Here is an 18,565-nt window from a genome sequence, read left to right on the forward strand (position 1 = left end):
CTGGTTACTATTAAAAAAAGTAGGTCTTAAGAGAGTTGCCAGGAAGACTTTGAAAAATCAGCCTAAAGTTACTGCACTGCGGCTCTACTTAAAACATACATGTAGCCATCTATTAATTTTGTTTTGAAAAGGTATACCCATCTCTTTGGTCAAGTAACACTCTTTGCATTTTACTTTCTATCTGCAATTTCGTTTTTTCCTTCCAGTGAATTATCAAGACTTTTTTCTTACACAGTCTTTTAGGTGTTCTGCAAGTATTTTTTTATAGTATTTTTTTTGCAAGTATTATTTTTATAGTATTTTTAAATTAGTTTACTAAAGACATTACAGACATGTACTTAAATATTCAGATGTAAAAGAGAGTTTAACTTAAGACTTAAGTCGAGAAAAAACATAATGTTGATCCAAAGATAGTCTGCATCATCGTACAAACAAAATCAAAAGCAAGCAAGAACTTATTTAACCATATTGGGGCATCAGTGTGATCCAGCAGCTGGATATCAAAAACTATCTCTAGACTAGCATGTTTGCTTCATTTGTGAAAAATGATGGTAAAGAACAGTACTGTTGGAAGAAACTACATTGAAAAGGGTAAAGTGCTTCCATTACCTTCTATACACTCTCAGAATCTGATTTACTTATTTTTGTTTTCTTCTAGGTTGGAGATGTTCTCTACTGTGCTGGACAGATTGCTCTAGTACCTTGTACAATGCAGCTTGTTAGTGGTGGCATATGGACTGAAGCTATGGTTTCCCTCCGTCATGTTGAGCGAGTTCTTCAAGCTATGAGCCAGAAGACTGCACTCCACCACGTCATCACAGCCAACTGCTATGTAACTGACAGCAAACATGTTCCTGTTGCTCGCTCTGTGTGGCAGAAGAAATTAAGAGAATGTAAAAAGGTAATTGTGATATCTGTTTTCTTCTTTCTGGGTTGTCTTCTGTCTTTTTCCCCTCTAAGTTTTGGAATTTTCTCAGTTCATTTCAGAGGGGCTCAGGCAGAGGTGGTACAATAAGGTTTGATTGAGTTGTTATGTTCTGGCTCATAAGTGGTTGCATATGATTGAGAAAGATGAATATAACATTCTGTTAGGCAGTTTTCACTAATTTTGTCTTAATTTCTCAAAGCAATATGTTAAAGAACTCTTAAAGAGCAGTCACTTCTTCCAACAAAAATATGAACAGTACCTTATTTGAATTATCTCTGCCCATATATTTTTACATACTAAAAACTAGTCATCTTACTTCAACTTTTTATGAGTTGTTCTGTTGAGGTTTTTTCCCCATTCTTTCTTAAGAGCAGTATTGTCATGACAACTGGGTTTAGTAGTTTACTGCTCATTATTGGTTATTATTCAGCTGATCTTTTAAGAGCAGAACAGGGCATGCCTATGTGTTGGATGACCCTAGATTATCTCTAATAATAATCATTTATAATTATACCATAAATATTTATATTACTCTATGTACCACTTTTCTTATAGCCACAGAACACTCTGCAAGCGTTAAAAACGCAGTGACCACAAATCGTGTAAATAAAACATAACTTCTTGACAAATTAGTAAATACAGTAGTAACTATATAATTGCTGTATAATTTAATATTACTTAATTGTTATGGTTTCTCAGGGAAATACATGGCTTGAAGCATAGGATGTGTTAATACTGCCATAGAAGAGGGAAAAAAGCACTTAAAACTTTCCTTCTACTTGCCTTAATTTTTGGTCTCTGCTTTTGACACGTGTTTTCCTCAGTAAAGATGTAGAGTCTTCTTAGATACATATTTCACCTTGATTTGTTGATAAAGTATTCTGTTAAATAGTGTTTACTGCTCCTCCACGACAAAATGTACTGAGTCAGAATTCAATTCAGCTACTTAATTCAATTCAGTTATTTTTTATGTGACTGGTTAGTAACATATCATGAGCATGAAGGCTAAATGCTTCCTTTTTTTATAATAAATGTGATTCAAGGGCAGATTGGTGGTGTTTGCCAGTTCTTTGAGAATTTTCCTTTCCCCAGATAGAATCTTTAAGGCCTTCCATAGTTATTATACATACCAGCCACTCTGTATCAAGTCCTTTATTTCTTCCACTTACTGAGATAACTAGGCAGTACTTTCTTAGCCATATGAAAATACTAATGAGATTGCTTACTTTTGGCCTATTACTAGTATCTGGCCAATGTCACTTTTTGCTTGTTCAAGCCATAGCTGAAAAACAGATTGCTCCCTGCATATACTTCTATGAAGAGTTAACTGCCTAACAGTTTTCAGGCCTGTTTAAGAAAACACATCCTAGAGGGGCATCAAGCAATCCTAGAGGATGTTCATCCATCTTATGCTATGCTTATCAGATCAGATTCATTAATGAGAGTATTATGAAGAGCAAAAAAAATATTAACAGATGAAGTAATGTGTGCCACAACATGATGGTAAAATGTTTTGGAAAAAATTGAAATATTAGTGGGAATGAGATATTATTAGCAGCCAGATGTTCCAATTTCCATATAATTTTGTCAATAGGAGGTTCAGACAGAGGAATTTAATTTTTCCTCAGGCTATGCATACTTTTTTTTTTATTAGTAAGGGTTTGTGTACACAGCAAGCATGTAAAAAGATGTATCAAACAATTCTGTTAAAAGAAACCAGAGGAAGGAATTGTCCTGCCCTGGAAACACAATTGTTGTGTTAATGGAAATGGAGATTTTGTATTGAAGGAAAAACAGTAGCTGGCACGGTATTAGAATTGTTCCTTTACTCTCAGAATAAGAAAATAGTAAACTTTGACATTTAGAAGAACACTGTAAAATGACTGACAAATTGTATGACATTTCTACTTCTTCCTCACTTATTCCATAGAATCGGTAAAAACACAAAATGCAGTTTTTACATAGAATCATAAAATCACAGATAGGTAGAAGTTGGAAGGGACCTTGAAAGATCATCTAGTCCAACCCCCTTCCCAGCACAGGACCACCTACATCAGATTGCACAGAAAAATGTCCAGGTGGGTTTTGAAAACCTCCAGAGGAGAAGACTCCACACCCTATCTCGACAGCTTGTGCCAGGGCTCCCTTACCCTTAATCACAAAATCGTAGAAACAGAATCATTTCAGCTGGAAGAAACCTTTAGGATCATTGAGTCCAGCCTTTGTCCCAGCTCCACTAGACCATTTCCCTAAGTGCAACATCCAACCATATCTTAAACACCTCCAGGGACAGTGACTCCAGCACCTCCCTGGGCAGCCCATTCCAATGCCTGACAACCTCTTCAGTAAAGAAATTCCTCCTCATATCCAACCCGAATCTCCCCTGGCACAATTTGAGTTTAAGTGGGACTTCTTGTGTTCCAGCTTTTGTCCATTACCCGTAGTCCTGTCAATGGACACTACCAAAAAAGTGTTGCCCCATCCTCTTGACATACACTTAATACTTTTAAATATTAATGAGATTCGCCCCTCAGTCTCCTCCATGCTGAACAGCCCCAGGTCCCACAGCTTTTCCTCGTAAGAAAAATGTTCCAGTTCCCTAATCATCCTGCTGGCCTCTCTAGAAATTCCCTGTCACTCTTGAGCTGGAGAGCCCAGAACTGGGCACAGGACTCCAGATGAGGCCTCACCAGCGTAGGAGAGAGGGAGAGCAGATCCTGCCTTGACCTGCTGGTCACACTCTTCTTGATGCATCCCAGAATGCCATTGGCCTTCTTGGCCACAAGGGCTCTGCAGAGCTGCTTTCCAGCAGGTCAGTCCTGGTGCATGGGATTGTTCCTCCCCAGATGCAGGACTCTGCAATTGTCCTTGTTGAACCTCACGAGGTTCCTCTCTGCCCAACTCTCAAGCCAGTTGAGGTCCCGCTGAATGGCAGCACAGCCTTCTGGTGAATCAGCCAGTCCTCCCAGTTTGGTGTTATCAGGGAAGTTGCCGAGGGTACAACTCTGTTCCCTCATCCTGGTTGTTGATGAAGATGTTGGACAAGACTGGCCCCAGAACTAACCCCTTTGGAACCCCACTGGCCACAGGCCTCCAGCTGGACTCGGCTCTGTTGATCACCACTCTCTGGGTTCTGCCATTCGGGCAGCTCTCAATGCACTTCACTGTCCACTCCTCTAATCCACACTGCCTGACCTTTCTGATGAGGATGTAATAGGAGATAGTGTCAAAAGCCTTGCTGAAGTCAAGGTAGATGACACGCACTGCTCTCCCCTCGTCTAGCCAGCCAGTTATGCCCTCATGGAAGGCTATCAGGTTCGTCAAGCAGGATTTCCCCTTTGTGAACCTGTGTTGAGTGCCCTTGATAGCCATCTTTTCCTTCATGTGTATTGAGATGGCATCCAGGATGAGTTGTTCCATCACCTTTCCATCTCTTAAAATTTTCTTTGGAGTAACCTGTAGGATGCTGTAAGGTACTGCTTTTATGTATGGAAGCCAAAACACAGTAGCTTTACTCAGACAGCATCTGTATTTAAGGGCCTGAGTAGCATATCCCTTACTTGTGTGGTTTTGCTTATTTTTGCTATCCCAATACCACTATGGACAGTTCTATCATATATCATGACATGAAGTAATGGTTTGTTTTCTTCAAGTAATCTAAGTCAGCCAAACTAAACGTGTTTTATTTTTCTTGAACTCTATTTAAAGCAATAGCCAAAGGTCTGAATCAATAGCAACCTACAGATTACTTAATAAGAAATAATCTCTCAATTGAAATTGTTCTGTTTTGTGTCTGAGTTTCTACAAACAAAACAGTGCAGCTCAGAACTCAGTTCTTGTAAACTAGACATTGTAGAACTAATGATGTTTTAAAGATGGGTTTTAAAATCTGTATTTCTTTGTTGAATGTTCTGTATTTAATAGCAAAATGATGATGTTTTAAGAGTGACATATTTATATTTAATACAGTGACTAAATCATATGTATCAGAACTGCCAAAGGCAGTAAATATCCTCTACATAAATAATACTGTTCAGCAACTTCAGTTGAATCATTGTACATATTTAATGTCAGTATACTCCACAAAAGAGTTGTATAAATTGTTTAGGACACAAATAAATTGAACCTAACAGAACATATTGTGAAGAGAAATGTGTGTTTTGTGAGGCACATATCACAAAAGGCTTACTTCTAAGTGCAGGATGTGGAGACAGTTGATCAAAGCTTCATTTGAGATAAGGCCACAGGGTCAGACACGTTTACCTAGAGTTTAGAGGACTTCTTGTCATAGTGACAGTGACAATTGTCTTTTCAAAACTTCTTGAATTATGAAGAGAAAGATAAATTGAATATGTTTCAGAATAACCAAATTATTTCACTGATAACCAAAGGACTAGCTCTAGTGAGCATCAAGGATGGGAATGGACAAATAGTAACAGTAAGCAGGCCGGACTCCTTAAAAACTTCAAATTTGTTTCAGTCACACAGCCTCTGGCCTCTGCCTTATTGAAGCATCAGTCCTTGCTTCCTACACAGAATTACAGAATCTCAAAGGTTGAAAGGGAACTTGAAAGATCATCTAGTCCAACCCCCTGCCAGAACAGGACCACCTAGAGTAGATCACACCAAAATTCATCCAGGTGGGTTTTGAATGTCTCTAGAGAAGGAGAGTCCACAACCCATCTGGACAGACTGTTGAAGTGCTCCGTCACCCTCACAGTGAAGAAATTCCTCATCATATTTCTTTGGAACCTCTTATGTTCTAGTTTATACCTATTGCCCCTTGTCCTATCATTGGACATCACTGAGAAAAGCCTGGTTCTGTCCTCCTGACACCCGCCCTTTATGTATTTGTAAACATTAATAAGATCACCCCTCAGTCTCAAACCTAAAGAGCCCCAGTTCCCTCAGCCTTTCATCGTAAGGGAGATGATCCACTGTTTTCTACTGCTATCATCCTAAATCCTTCCCTCCAGATCACCACTCATTGTCTGTGTTCCCAGTTTCATTCCCTGCAGCCTCACCACTCCAAGTATAACCCTGAGCATTGTCTCCCTGAATTCCATTTATCCACAGTCATCAAGGGTTGTGTCCTTCAAGCTGGAATCCAGCCCCTGTCCCTGTCTTTTCTTCCTTCCTATGTCCCTTTGAATTGCAATGTCATTGGAAAAGCCATTAGGGGTGACAGAGGAAATAAAAATCTGGTGGAGGGATGGGAGACTGTAGTGGAAAGACAGAGACAGCAGTGAGGGAAGAATAAGAATGCAGCCCCACTGAGGTTTCACTAAAAAAAAAAAACCCAACCCAACCTAACTCATCGTGCTAACAAAAACATTGTTGGATCAACATTTTGAATGTATGCAAGACAGATTTCCTTTGTTAAAAATAAGAGAGTATTGTAGGAACTGAGATCTAGAGTGAGTATTCAAGTTCTGTAGATAGATAAGGCTGCATTGTTGTTAAGGTGTGGTTTTTGGAGAGATTAAAATATAGGAAAGCAATGGTTAAAATCAAAAGAAAAAACAGGCTGCAACTGTAGAAATAAAAATCTAGTTAAGGGAAGCAGTAGTTAGAATCAAAAGAAAAAACAGGGGCCGCAAAAATAGCATAAAGAAAATTATGCAAGCAAATATTCAAAGTGAAAACCTAGGAAAAATAGTTGGAATTAACAAATAAAAATGCTAGCCATCAACATCTTCCACCCACTCTGCTGTTAAGTTACACTCTTTCCCCAGTTTCTTTGTGATTTCTAGGCACACTTTGGGACATTTTAACACTCTTGAGGAGTTATACCTAGTCATAATAACCATTGTGTGGTAGAACAGTTTCTGCCTAATACAGTAGTTAGCATTTGGAGCTTTTAGTTTTTGGGTTTTTTTTAATTGAAGTAGCCCTCCCTCTCAAAAAGTGAAAAAAGCTTATAGCATTGCTAAAACTTTCTGGAAGAAGAGCTGAGAGTTTTCCAATTAAGTCTCATCTTGTATTTTTCTTTACTTCACATCTTTTAATGACAGTGTCATGTAATATGATGATTTTATAAGTGGTTTTGCTAACTCATTCAGCAGAGTAATCAATAGAAAAAAATGAGCCAGATGGGTTGTAGTCCATTTGTATTGGGTGGAACAGATGGCATTATTGATAGATGGAAATATTCCAAATAATTATTGTATAATGATATAACAGTGACTGTGCCTGCAAAATTTTAGTAATTTACTTTGTGTATGTACTTTATTCAGTAGGGGTTGAGTTGTAGGGGTTGAGTTGTACTGTTTGGACCGTACTCCCAATGTATTTAATTGGGAGTTGAGTCCACCCCCTACCTTCTTTTACACCTCCCCATGGGCTTTCCATGCAGAACCATCCCTATAGTACTTTGTTAGTGTTTCAAGTGTCTGGATTGTACAGACTCCACTAGCCTGAGATGGGCAAGATTATGACTACATTTTCTCTCTATCTCTGAATGCCTGCTTTTTGCTTTATTTTGTATTCTGTATTGATACAAAGAAGAAACATGCTGTACTGTCTCAAGATTTCAGGCATTGCTGCTTGTTTAACTGCTATTTCGTTCCTTTTGCATCTTGCAATTCCCCAGCAAGATCTTGTGTAGCTAGGCTAGTAAAATACGTCTGTTTTGATAAACTAAGTAATAAATACTGGTTTGGGCTGTTTCTATACAAATGTAAAGTACTATTATTTTTCTTCTATGAGCTAAGAGCACATTATCTTACAGAAAAACTTGGAGGCCATTTGCTGCTTTTTTCATATGGTTCTTGATAAATGTGACTGAATGGGAAATATGAGTCTCCATTCTTACTTTGACTTGATGTCTTATACAAAGCTCAGAGGCAGATTTTCCTGAATTATGTGACATTTTATCTCTGATTTCTTTATTACAAAAAAAAAATATACAGGGAAGTATTTTAGTACATTTAGTACACAATGCTTTGTAACCACAGTTGAGGATAGCCTATATTTGTAAGTAAACCAAAAGTATTGGTAAAGGGAGATTTTGGAATAGTGGAAACAATATATTATGTTGACATAAGAAGATAGGATTGCATAGAAAAGTAATATTTAATGTAATTGCAAGATATGTTAATAGCTCTAAGGCCATTAGCTTTTTTACTTCAAGAAATCATTTTATATGTACTATTTTTAGTTCAGATTATGTTATTACAGATCAGTTCCATTCTGAGTTATTTACATCTCACAGTTATTAAACATCTACCACTGTATTTTCTGTCCTCAGTAGGGAAAAATTTACCTAGTGAAATACTTTTTGTGACAGAAATAAATATGTATCTTTTGACTTTTTTAACACAGCTTGCATTTAGACTGTAGTTGTCGGGTCCTCTCCCTCCAATAAATTCCTGAGCAATTGTGCTGCCAATTTTGTAAGTTCTCCAGCCCACTTTCTTTTGACAGAAGCTTTCTTTTTTAAGGAAAGCATTCAGGGTGAGCGGCTGTGATCCCCTGATGGTTTCTAATCCAGCAGAATAATACAGTTGACTTATATTCTGTCAGGAATGCCAAGTCAGGTTGCTGACAATGTGTATCTTAATAACATGCAGTGCAGACATGGTGGAAAAAAGATTCACAGTGTTTTATCAGATATATATTGTGAGTGGGTTCCTCGCTTATTTCAGCAATCGGGTAATTTGATGCCAACTTTAAGTATCTAAATTTAAACCTTTTGAGTCAGATTTACAAACTGTTTAGATGTCAAAAGATGTAAATGAGCCTGAGATAGGATTTTTTAAAAAAAACTCCAAGAGCAGTCATCTAGGGGCACTGGGCTTGTTCTAGACAGCCTCTGCATCATAGCTCCGCTGCTGCCATAGATACTGTTTGTACTATGCTGTATCTTTCCACTTCATCTACCAACTAATGCACAAATCTGAAGTTGTAAACAAGTTAAGTCCTGAACCAGAAGCTGTCTAGCTAAATGCCATAGTTTTCTGGAGCAATTATTCTGTTTTCATGGCAGTAATTTAGAATGGCATCATGCATCTGTAACACAGCAGTCTGTTGCACTGTTCATTTCCTGTAATATTTGAAGTATACAGACTGCCATGAATTTAGAGTTCATGCATTCTCTGACACTTTATCCTAACAGAAGTACAATAGAAGTAGCTTATGCTCAAACACTGTAAGTCAAATGTTTTTCTTGCTATGATGGATTAGACAAAGGTTTAAGATTCTCTCTACCTTTTATGGAGAAAATTACCATAAAACTGAAAAGGAATATTAAAAACTCCTTATATTTCTGTGAGACGATATGTACTTTTTCGTTGTCCTCAACAAATATTTTTAAGTCCATAATATTCAGGTAAACCTTTTTGTATATTTTATTATATGTATTCATAGCTATCTTTAATACAGTTTTTAGATTGCCAAATAGTATTGTAATTTTTTTGTCTTGTAGATGATAGTATAGGTAATACTAATTTAATTCATCTCCTCTTCTACCAGTTTCTTGAACAAAATAGTTAAAACATGAGGTGTAGAACTAAATTAATATTATAAAAGTGTCAGTGTTGATTAGAACTCTGCTACATTTTACAGTAAAATCTCATGTAGATTAGCTAATTGGTAATATTGCTAGAAAATAACTAAATATTTTTTAAAAGCATGGCCACCACCAAGTTGAGGCCTATCAAGAATCCAGTAGGAAGAAAATACATGTTTTCATTTCTCTTTTTTGTCTCATCAGTTTTACAGCATTTATTTTGCTACTAGATGCTATTTCAGATGTTCCACAGTTTGATATATTAAACCAGGCTTCTTTTATGGCCCATGTTAAGAACATGCAGTGCATTCAGATAGTACAGTGGTAATGGGTCTTTCATCTTGTGCCTAGCGTATTTAGTTTCCCTTGTGTTCAGATTAAACAAAGCTTTTATATTCATTTGAAGCAACTGTAATGATAATATTTAACACAGGTCAAATGCAGATAGTGGAACTCCAGAGATCCTTGAAAATAATCTGCCTTTTGACACTGGACCACAATGGGAGATGAAAGTTTCACTTTCACTTTTTATTAATGGAAGATTATTATATTTGTAACATTAGTGGAGCCTTAATGAATTTTAAAAAGGAAAATAGTCAATAAAAAGAACAATGAAGGAGTCCACATGATTTTAACTTAAACCAGTATTAGACATTTAATATCTATGTATACATTAAAAAATCATATTATTGCATAATGCTCTGAACAGTAGACATGAATTTAACTTATAGAATGGAAACATAAAATATGAGCAATAGAAAATAAGAAAGGAAAGCATTCCTTGTATGAATGTTTTTGTAGACAGATACAGATACAATCAAATCCTGTGCTGGTATAAGCCAGTGTAACTCTCTGATTTCCATGAACTGCTTACACTAGCTTATTTGCCATTTACAGGTAATATGTACATGGGTTTTAACATTGTTTTTCAGTTAGACAGGGTGTTTGCTTAGGCCAGAACCTCTGATCCTCTGAACCTCTTATGTGTGATGACTCTGAAAGCCATTAACAGGATTTCAGCCCTGAAGTGAGTACCTGTTTTCAGTGCCTTTTCATAGAGGGGAGAATGTCTTTTGTTGAAAAGCAATCAAGGTCCTACATTCACAAGGGAAACTTCTCTATTAAACTGTAGTCCTAATTATGTGTAGGGCACTTTCAATCCCCCCAATGCAGGAAGGAATTTCATGGAAATTATCCACTTCCAATTTTTTTTATTCTTCTTTGGATGAGTCAGTCCTAGTGATCAGGGCTAAAAGAAGATCCTATTTACTACTCCACCTACACAGTTTTATTAGCAACTGGTTCTTCCTAAATCTGTAGCAGGTTAATCTCTTTCAGACACTGCACATGTTCCTTCCAAGTCAGTGCTTCCATCAAGTTGTTTGATGTGAAGTAGTAATTAGCTATTCTAGATCAAGATCTTCTCCAGAGAGGGTATTTTAACTTGTCTCTTCAGTGTGAGCTCAATAAAAATCAGGAAACTCAGTTCTCAGAAACCAGTTAAACTTCTATATTGAAAGTCCTCCCCTTAAATCAATAGCAATATCCTTTTCACCATGGTTATGCAGGATGTGGAGAAGCATTTGTGTTGCAGGCAGGAAACTCAGCTATTGAATAGTGTCCTGGGTCTGCCTGGAATGGAGTTAACTTTCTTCATAGCAGACCCTATGGTGCTGGGTTTTGGATTTGTGGCTAAAACAGTGTTGCTAACAGGCTAACAGCACAGTTTCAAGGCTTTCTGTGTTTCTCACTCAGCATCCCCAGCAAGTAGACTGGGGGTGGGCAAGAGGCAGCCAAAGGGATATGACGTGCCATTTAATATCATGTTCAGCAATAAAAACTGGGGAGTTTCTTCTTCCAAGGTGCTATTCCTCAGAGGCTGGCTGAGCATCAGTCTGCTGGTGGGAGGTGATGAGTGATTGCCTTTGCACCACTATTCTTACACTCTTCAATTATTAAACTGTGTTTATCTCAACCCAAGAGTTCTCTAATTTTTGTTCTTCCTATTGTGTCTCCCATCCTGCCAGGGTTAGGGGTGCAAGTGAGCAACTGTGTGGGTGCTCAGCTGCTGATGTCAATGTCACAAACAGGTTCAGTAAATTGTCATTAATAGAAATTTCACAATTAACTAGGAAAATTCATACCTAAGCTTCTCCTTCATCAAGCCCCAGTCAAAATTAAAGCACAAAATAGTATCACTTCCCTTTGAAACTGCAAGAATCTTATCTCTGCTTAGATACAGTTATGATCTTTTACCACTAAGAAACTGAAAAACAAAAATAAAATTACTTCAAGACCAAAGAGGCATTATATACCATAAAAATTCATGTTTGACAATAAAAACGGGAATGGGGTTGAGTTTTTTCTAAAGTAACTGCTGCTCAGAGACTATCTGGGCATCGATCTGGTGAGAGGTGGTGAGTTGTTGCCTTTATTTTTTTCTCTTTCCTTCTATTGTTATACTGTCTTTATCTCCACCCATGGGATTTTTCTTTTTTCCCACTTTTTCATTCCAAAGTCTCTCCCCTATGCCACTGTGAAGGGCTTGAGCAAGCATTGGGGATCTTACATGACTGCTGGGGGCAATCATTGCCTGAATTGCATCACCTTAGTTTGACATCTGTAACACTGAACTGAGGAATACCTGTCCTGCAAAATGTCTGTAGGATATTATTGACCAATGTAAACGGCTAAACTTCAAATGAAGGGCATGTGCAAACCTAATAGTTCTTTTTGGCTGATTATGCTTTGCAGTTGTGTCGTATTAAAAAATGAAAGTAACTGACTACACTGCTGGAAGCAAGCATTTGCCCCAAAATTATTTGTGTACATAAGGTGAAAGAATGTAAATGTTTGCATTTTCCACTAAAAATCTTTGTTTACTAAAAAATACCCCATGTAAAATCATTGTTGATTGCACATCTATATATTATTACTAATAGTGGTGGCTGTCTCAATGAGAGATAGACTGACAATTAATAGAAGTCTAATATGCCACAAGAATTTTCAAATTGCTATTTTTCTGCCTCCAGGAGCATCACAATTTTCTTTATTGAATACTGAAAAATGTCGCTACAGGTTTAACAAGAGTAGCTAATGGTGCTGTCTGTGTACAGGTGAACAGGTGATTGTAATTAAAATATATATAGTAAAAGCTGATATTTGGTTGGAAAATTAGTTCCAGAGCTCAAGGTCAAAGTTCAAAAGGAAAGTAGACTTTCAAAGAAAACATCATTGTAATCAGTATCTGAAACTTAATTTCCAAATTATAAAATCAGTTCTCTTTAATGCCCACAAAATAGATTTTGACCATTAACTTTTCTCATTTTCTGTCACACTTGGGTGCATGTCTGGGTACATGTCTTGGGTACATTTGGGTACTGTCAAATGATTTTCAAGTTGAAGCTTTCCATCTTGAACATCCTTATTTCAGTCTAACTCTCTTTCCTAAGTGCTTATTTTTAGCATGACACATGAAGAATAAAACCCTCAGAGCAACAGTCTGTGATCATGTTTCATGTGACAGACTTCATTTGCTTTCAGTTTATATTGCTATCAATTTATGACTTTGTTCCTTAAATAGTTATCCTTTTTCCATATTGTAACTGATATATTGAATGATATATGTTTGAGTTATTTCAAGGAATCTTAACTTCAGTCAGTAATTGGTTTTCTCTTGACTCAGGAACCTTTAGTTTGTTGAGAGAAAGTTAATATTTTTAAAGCAAATAAAACAGCTTTTCAATATGTAATTATTTTCTTATCAATTTTACATTTTCATGCCCTTTTGAGCATCAAGCATGCAGTGCTTGAATTTACATTTAGCTCTGCAGGAACTGCTTTAAATACTATTATTACGAAGGAAGAAATCAAAAATCAAAGTGAATTTTTAGTACAGTAGAGAGGCATAGGAAGGTGCAATTGCAGTAACAGCAGCCTGCCTTATTGTATAGAACTAACTCACAGCTTGACAGAAAGTCCCTGCTGTGAAGGAAATGTAGGGGAACTAGCAGAATTTTGGTACATCTGCTCCCTACTGCTAATAAGCTTTAACCTGATTCATTTTTATTATGCTTACTGTTTAGATATTTTGCTTCTGAAATTATATCTGTAACTATGAGAACACATAAAAGGAAGTACAACAGGTAGGGCTCTAAAATTTAAAACTGTCAGCAAGGGATATTAAAGGCCATAATGAGTAAGATGGTTGTCTTCTCAGTGTGGGTTCTCAGAGTTCAGACACAGCAACAGTGGTAGAAAGACTGAATGTAAGTAGTGGGTAAAACAGACTTCATAGCTCAAGTAGCTTGTACAGCTAGAAGGCACCATTAGATCATTTAGTCTGACCTGTATATCACAGGCCATTACATTTCACTCAGAAATTCCTATTTTGAACCCTGTGAGTATACTTAGTCTAAAATATCTCAGACTTTAAAAGCGTAAACTACTTTATGTCACAGGATGAGAACCAAGAGATTGAGCTTCTCATGCAATAGGATGAGTGTTTATCAGGTTGGTAAGTACACATAGTAGTGTGACTACTTCTGCAGAATAAGACAGAGAACCAAAGGCTTGTATGTACTTAACAGAAGTGGAAATCTATTCCTGACTGCTTAGACCCTTTGGAAAAAAAAAAAAAATGCGGGTATTCATATTGAATCAAAACATCAATTTCTTACTGAAATTTTCTGCTGAAGTTCTTTCAGAAAAAAAAAGAAGCAAACAAAAATATCCCCAAAACCAACCTAAAACTAAACAAATGAAAAAAAACCCACCTCACAAAACCACTGACCCCCAGAAAAAAAAGTGCCAAATTGAACAGAATAAACAAAAGTTAGTTTTAATCTATCTCATTATCAATGGGAGTAAGGGCCCAGTAAGAGGGAAAATCTTCTTCTTCAAGCAGTCATATCCATTTTTAATGCTAATATTAATTGTCTAATTCTGAATTTCAGGCACTATTCCCCTTTGATAGCCATGTTGACAGTCCTGTACTTCTAAGATTCTCAGTCTGGACACATTCATTACAGTCCTTTGAACATGGTTTCCTCTGAATAATCAGTATTACAACTGAGGTTTATAGCCATCTAACAATGTGGAGAAAATTGTAGTCTATATTTTCTTTTTGATATTATCACATGCTTCTCATAACTGTTTATCCAAAATTTTTTTAATGTTTATTTTGCTCTGATGGTGGCATAATTCTCACATACAATTATGAAAAGTATTTTGAAGAGAGATTGAAATGTATAAAATTCAATGGATAGTTGAAAACTCTAAATCCAGGGGCTATTGAAACTGTGCTTTTAGATAATGAGAGAATACAAGATTATGATACTTACCTGGTAAATCAAGCAAAAGTGGAAGTCACAGTCTTAAATAGGAGATGCTTTTCCATTACTTTGTATTCAAAAGTCTGTGTCTTTCTTTCAGCAGGCCAGTTTGCATTTTCTATTTTTCTCTCAGTTTATTATAACAAGTAATTATTTGAGTTTACATTTCAAGAAACTTTCCAGGTTGGTAAATCCAGAAAGCTGAGATATTAGCCTAGCTATTACAGACTTTGTATACAATCTCCAGGCTTTCAGTTGTTTATTTGTTCAAAGCTGACTCTGTCTTCATAGAAATGTGATACTGATTGTTCATTTTTTGATCATGTCACAGAGCTTCACAGTTTCCAGACTGAAAGGAAGAAAAAACAGAGATCCAACAATAGAAAAGAGAAACAAAATTATCAAGCAAATTATATCCTTATGTACGTGTTTCATTTTAGCTAAGCCCTTTTGCCTATCACACAGAAGTGATGGAAATTTATACCACTTCTTGGCCTCTGCTGAGGATCATGGTAAAATATGGAATAGCAAGGTGCTAAATTATTCTATTTGACTGATATAAGCTGTATATCATATACAGTTATTGATCTGATTTCTTATAAACTTTTTATTTTGTTTTCATATTTGATTATCTTTTTTATTTAATACTCATATATACAGTAGTACTGTTCAGACACTATTTGTCATGGAAGTTTTGATTCCGTAAAGACTTAAACATACCCTTTATGCACCAAAAATCTGTCTCGACTTATAAAATCAAATTTACAATAGATTTATGATGGGATTTGAGCCCTAAGAGTGATGTTAGTTAGTTTTTGTGGTAGTTTCTCCTGACATACTTGGTTGACTACCATAAAATTTTAGCCCATCACCTTGACAAATCCTAATAATAGCCAGCAATATATCATATGTATTTCAGATTTCCTAAACTCTCACTAACATAACTTGAGGTATGCTCATTTTTATTCACCTGCAAAAGGCCCCTTTGGGAAAAGTTACGCTGTTATGCTTGGCATTTTGATTGCTGACCACCTCATATCTAGTAATTAATTTTGCATCCCTACCATAGCTGCATGCAGGTTTTTTTTCAGTTATTATGAAGGAAACTTAATTTGGATTTTTTCCCAAATGCCAGCATGTGGAATTATAATCATTATATTAAGAGGTGACATTAATTTGAAATGCATTCAGATTAAAAAACTGATTAAAAGTACTTTTAGAAATAGCACTGCCTCTGAATTTTTATAACTGTATTTGTTCCCCTGTATGTACTTTCCCTTTTTCATGTTTCTGTTTTTTAAAGACAGATAAAGACAGCACAAAAAAAGAAATTATTCTGCCAAAAGTGCTATAAGATGCTGACACAAAAAATAAAGAACTACCTTGTTTTCTTTATGTTTTCCCTGATTCGGTATGACCGAGGGAGTACAAGATTAGTTTTCTAGTTGATATTGTACAAAATAGTTTCTGCATGACTCAGTGGTAACTGAACTGAGCTTTGTCCTACATGTCCTACAAGTGGACTAAAATTTCTGAAGAACTTGTTTCTTTTTATAGTAACAGTATTTATTTCATGACAAATATTCAGGTTTACAATCCCTCAATTTTAGGCTACCAGTTAATGTATTTTTGGCATGCAGAAAAGAAATCTGTTTTATTTCAGGAAAGAATAACTAAACATTAGACTTGCTTATTTTTTTAAGCTTTGCAAAAAGAATATTCTTAACAATTTTATTGTTATAAAACACTGTGGTATTCATTCTTTGAATTCAGGTACATTGTACTAGGAATACATGTGGCCTATTTAGTAGACAAACTAGGGTGTTCAAAAGGATTGCTTCTACCCTACTTTCTTCACAAACTGACATTTTTATTCTTGTGCAGTTTTCCTAGTGGAATCTTTACTTTTTAAAATTATAAACCTATTGTTGTGGGAGATTCTAGAAAAGCTTAAACTGGATCTCAGGAGTTTGATGCACTCTGTTTAATGTAGGCAGTGTAAATGAATTTTTAAATGTATTATTTAAAAGCACATTAGTCTTGCAACTGTAATGGTGCAATAATGTGTACCATACAAGGTTTTCATAAACTCAGCTTCTAAAAGTAACATCACAATATCTTTCTTTTTGTTCTCCAAGTCAGTTCTTTGTAGAGATAGAAATTATGCATTCACCTCTGTCTCTTAAAGCCCGATTCCATATTCAGCTATGAAATAGGTAGACCTTTGTCCTTACTCACACAATAAAGAGTATTTCTCATTTGGAACAAATGAAGGATAGTCAAAATAAACACATTTGTGTCATGAAAGTTAGTAGTTGAAATGTATACCTTTTTCAGTTAAATTAAATAAGCTAGTTTGTCCTTTACTCATTCTTCCTGCATTTTTATTGCATCTTAATAATTATCTGATAAGTAATTTTGATAAATATTACTTAATAATGGAATTTTTTTTAAATGAAAAATACATGATTAGAGAAATTCTTTTTTTAAGGCTAAAACAACACTCTGTGTAAGTTAGTTTAACAATCCTTACATCCCAGCGTTTTTCATGTAACTATGCTCCTTGCATTGGGTTCTGCTTTGTTTTGTAGCAATATTGTGAGTGCATTAGGCATTCATTAGTGTGAGAGTATTCTATAGCTTTCCTGAATGTGCAGAATGAAAATTGAATGAATATTTACTAAGAGCTAAGGCATACAAAATGCAAGGATTTGACAATACTGTGAACCAATGTGATAACTTATTGTATCTGAGCAAAGCTCAGGAAAGCATTATGCTCATGGCAGTTCAGATAACCATTTTACATTAATGTAGATATATGGGTTAATTACATGTTTGAAAACCAATTGACATCCTCTTGTTAACCTTCTTTCTTCTGTGTTTTTCTATTAACCATGTTCATTAAAAGGTTAACTGAGGAATATTTTTACCAAGCTACCTCTTACACTTCAGCCTATGCAGGAATATAAAGTACAGGATGAGTTCACATTCTCATTTCTGGTTATTAGATACCTCACTTAATTTGATGTCATTTGATAACTACAATACTGTAGCCTTCCATAATTTTTCAGCCAGTGTTTTCTATTTCCAGACAATCATCCTTATTTTGCAGATTTAAGTATCCATTGCAGAACCTTGTAAGAGAGGTTAAAACACAATGCATTGTCTGAGTGGCTCAAGATCCCTGTTGCTGTGGCAGGTGCCTAAAGCAGACAAACTTGGCACTGTCTGGGACTGTCATGTTTTGGTTGTCTATGCTGTTTCCATCAGTATAAGCAGATATGGAAAAATATATGTGCCCCTCTAAAATTAGAATATTAATTCTCTCTCTGATTCTGCTTTGGGAAAAAAGAAGAGGAAGCTCTTTTTTTTTCTCCTCAGAAACAGGCCAAGAGTTAACACATCATACTCTCACTTCTTGCAGCCCAATATTCTGATGCCAATACTGCTGCTCTACTAGGTGAAGAAGAACTTCAAAGTTGCTATCTTCACTTTTCTGCCTTACTCTGTGTTCATCGTTCATATAAAAAATTCAGTCTGGAATATCACAGATGAGCATCCTTAGAATTACAGAAATATTGGAGAGGACTAGTTGTAGGAAGGGACTAGTTGTGAGAATTCAACAAGTCCAGTCAAGAAAGAGCAGTCATTTTTCTTCACCAAATGCACCACTAGTATCAGCATAAGCATAATTTCTTGTGTAAGAACATACAAATACAGCCATAAAGGTGTAGGCTCTGCTTAGTATTCTGACTCTGAAGAGTAGCCCTAAGCAGATGTGAATTAGTAAAACCA

At 36.0% G+C, this 18,565-nt stretch overlaps 1 protein-coding gene across 6 annotated transcripts in view; it reads left to right on the forward strand.

Moving 5' to 3' along the window:
- The window catches only part of DPH6 (diphthamine biosynthesis 6), a 214,742-nt gene that overhangs the window by 155,565 nt on the left and 40,612 nt on the right, over positions 1–18,565 (forward strand). For all 6 annotated transcript variants that reach the window (XM_061998613.1, XM_061998617.1, XM_061998612.1 and 3 more), the window contains one exon: positions 659–901. In XM_061998613.1, coding sequence (XP_061854597.1) covers positions 659–901 — 243 coding nt within the window. The remainder of the gene's footprint in view (positions 1–658; positions 902–18,565) is intronic.

This window comes from Colius striatus, chromosome 6 (genome assembly GCF_028858725.1).
Source record: "Colius striatus isolate bColStr4 chromosome 6, bColStr4.1.hap1, whole genome shotgun sequence".
Classification (NCBI taxonomy): domain Eukaryota; kingdom Metazoa; phylum Chordata; class Aves; order Coliiformes; family Coliidae; genus Colius; species Colius striatus.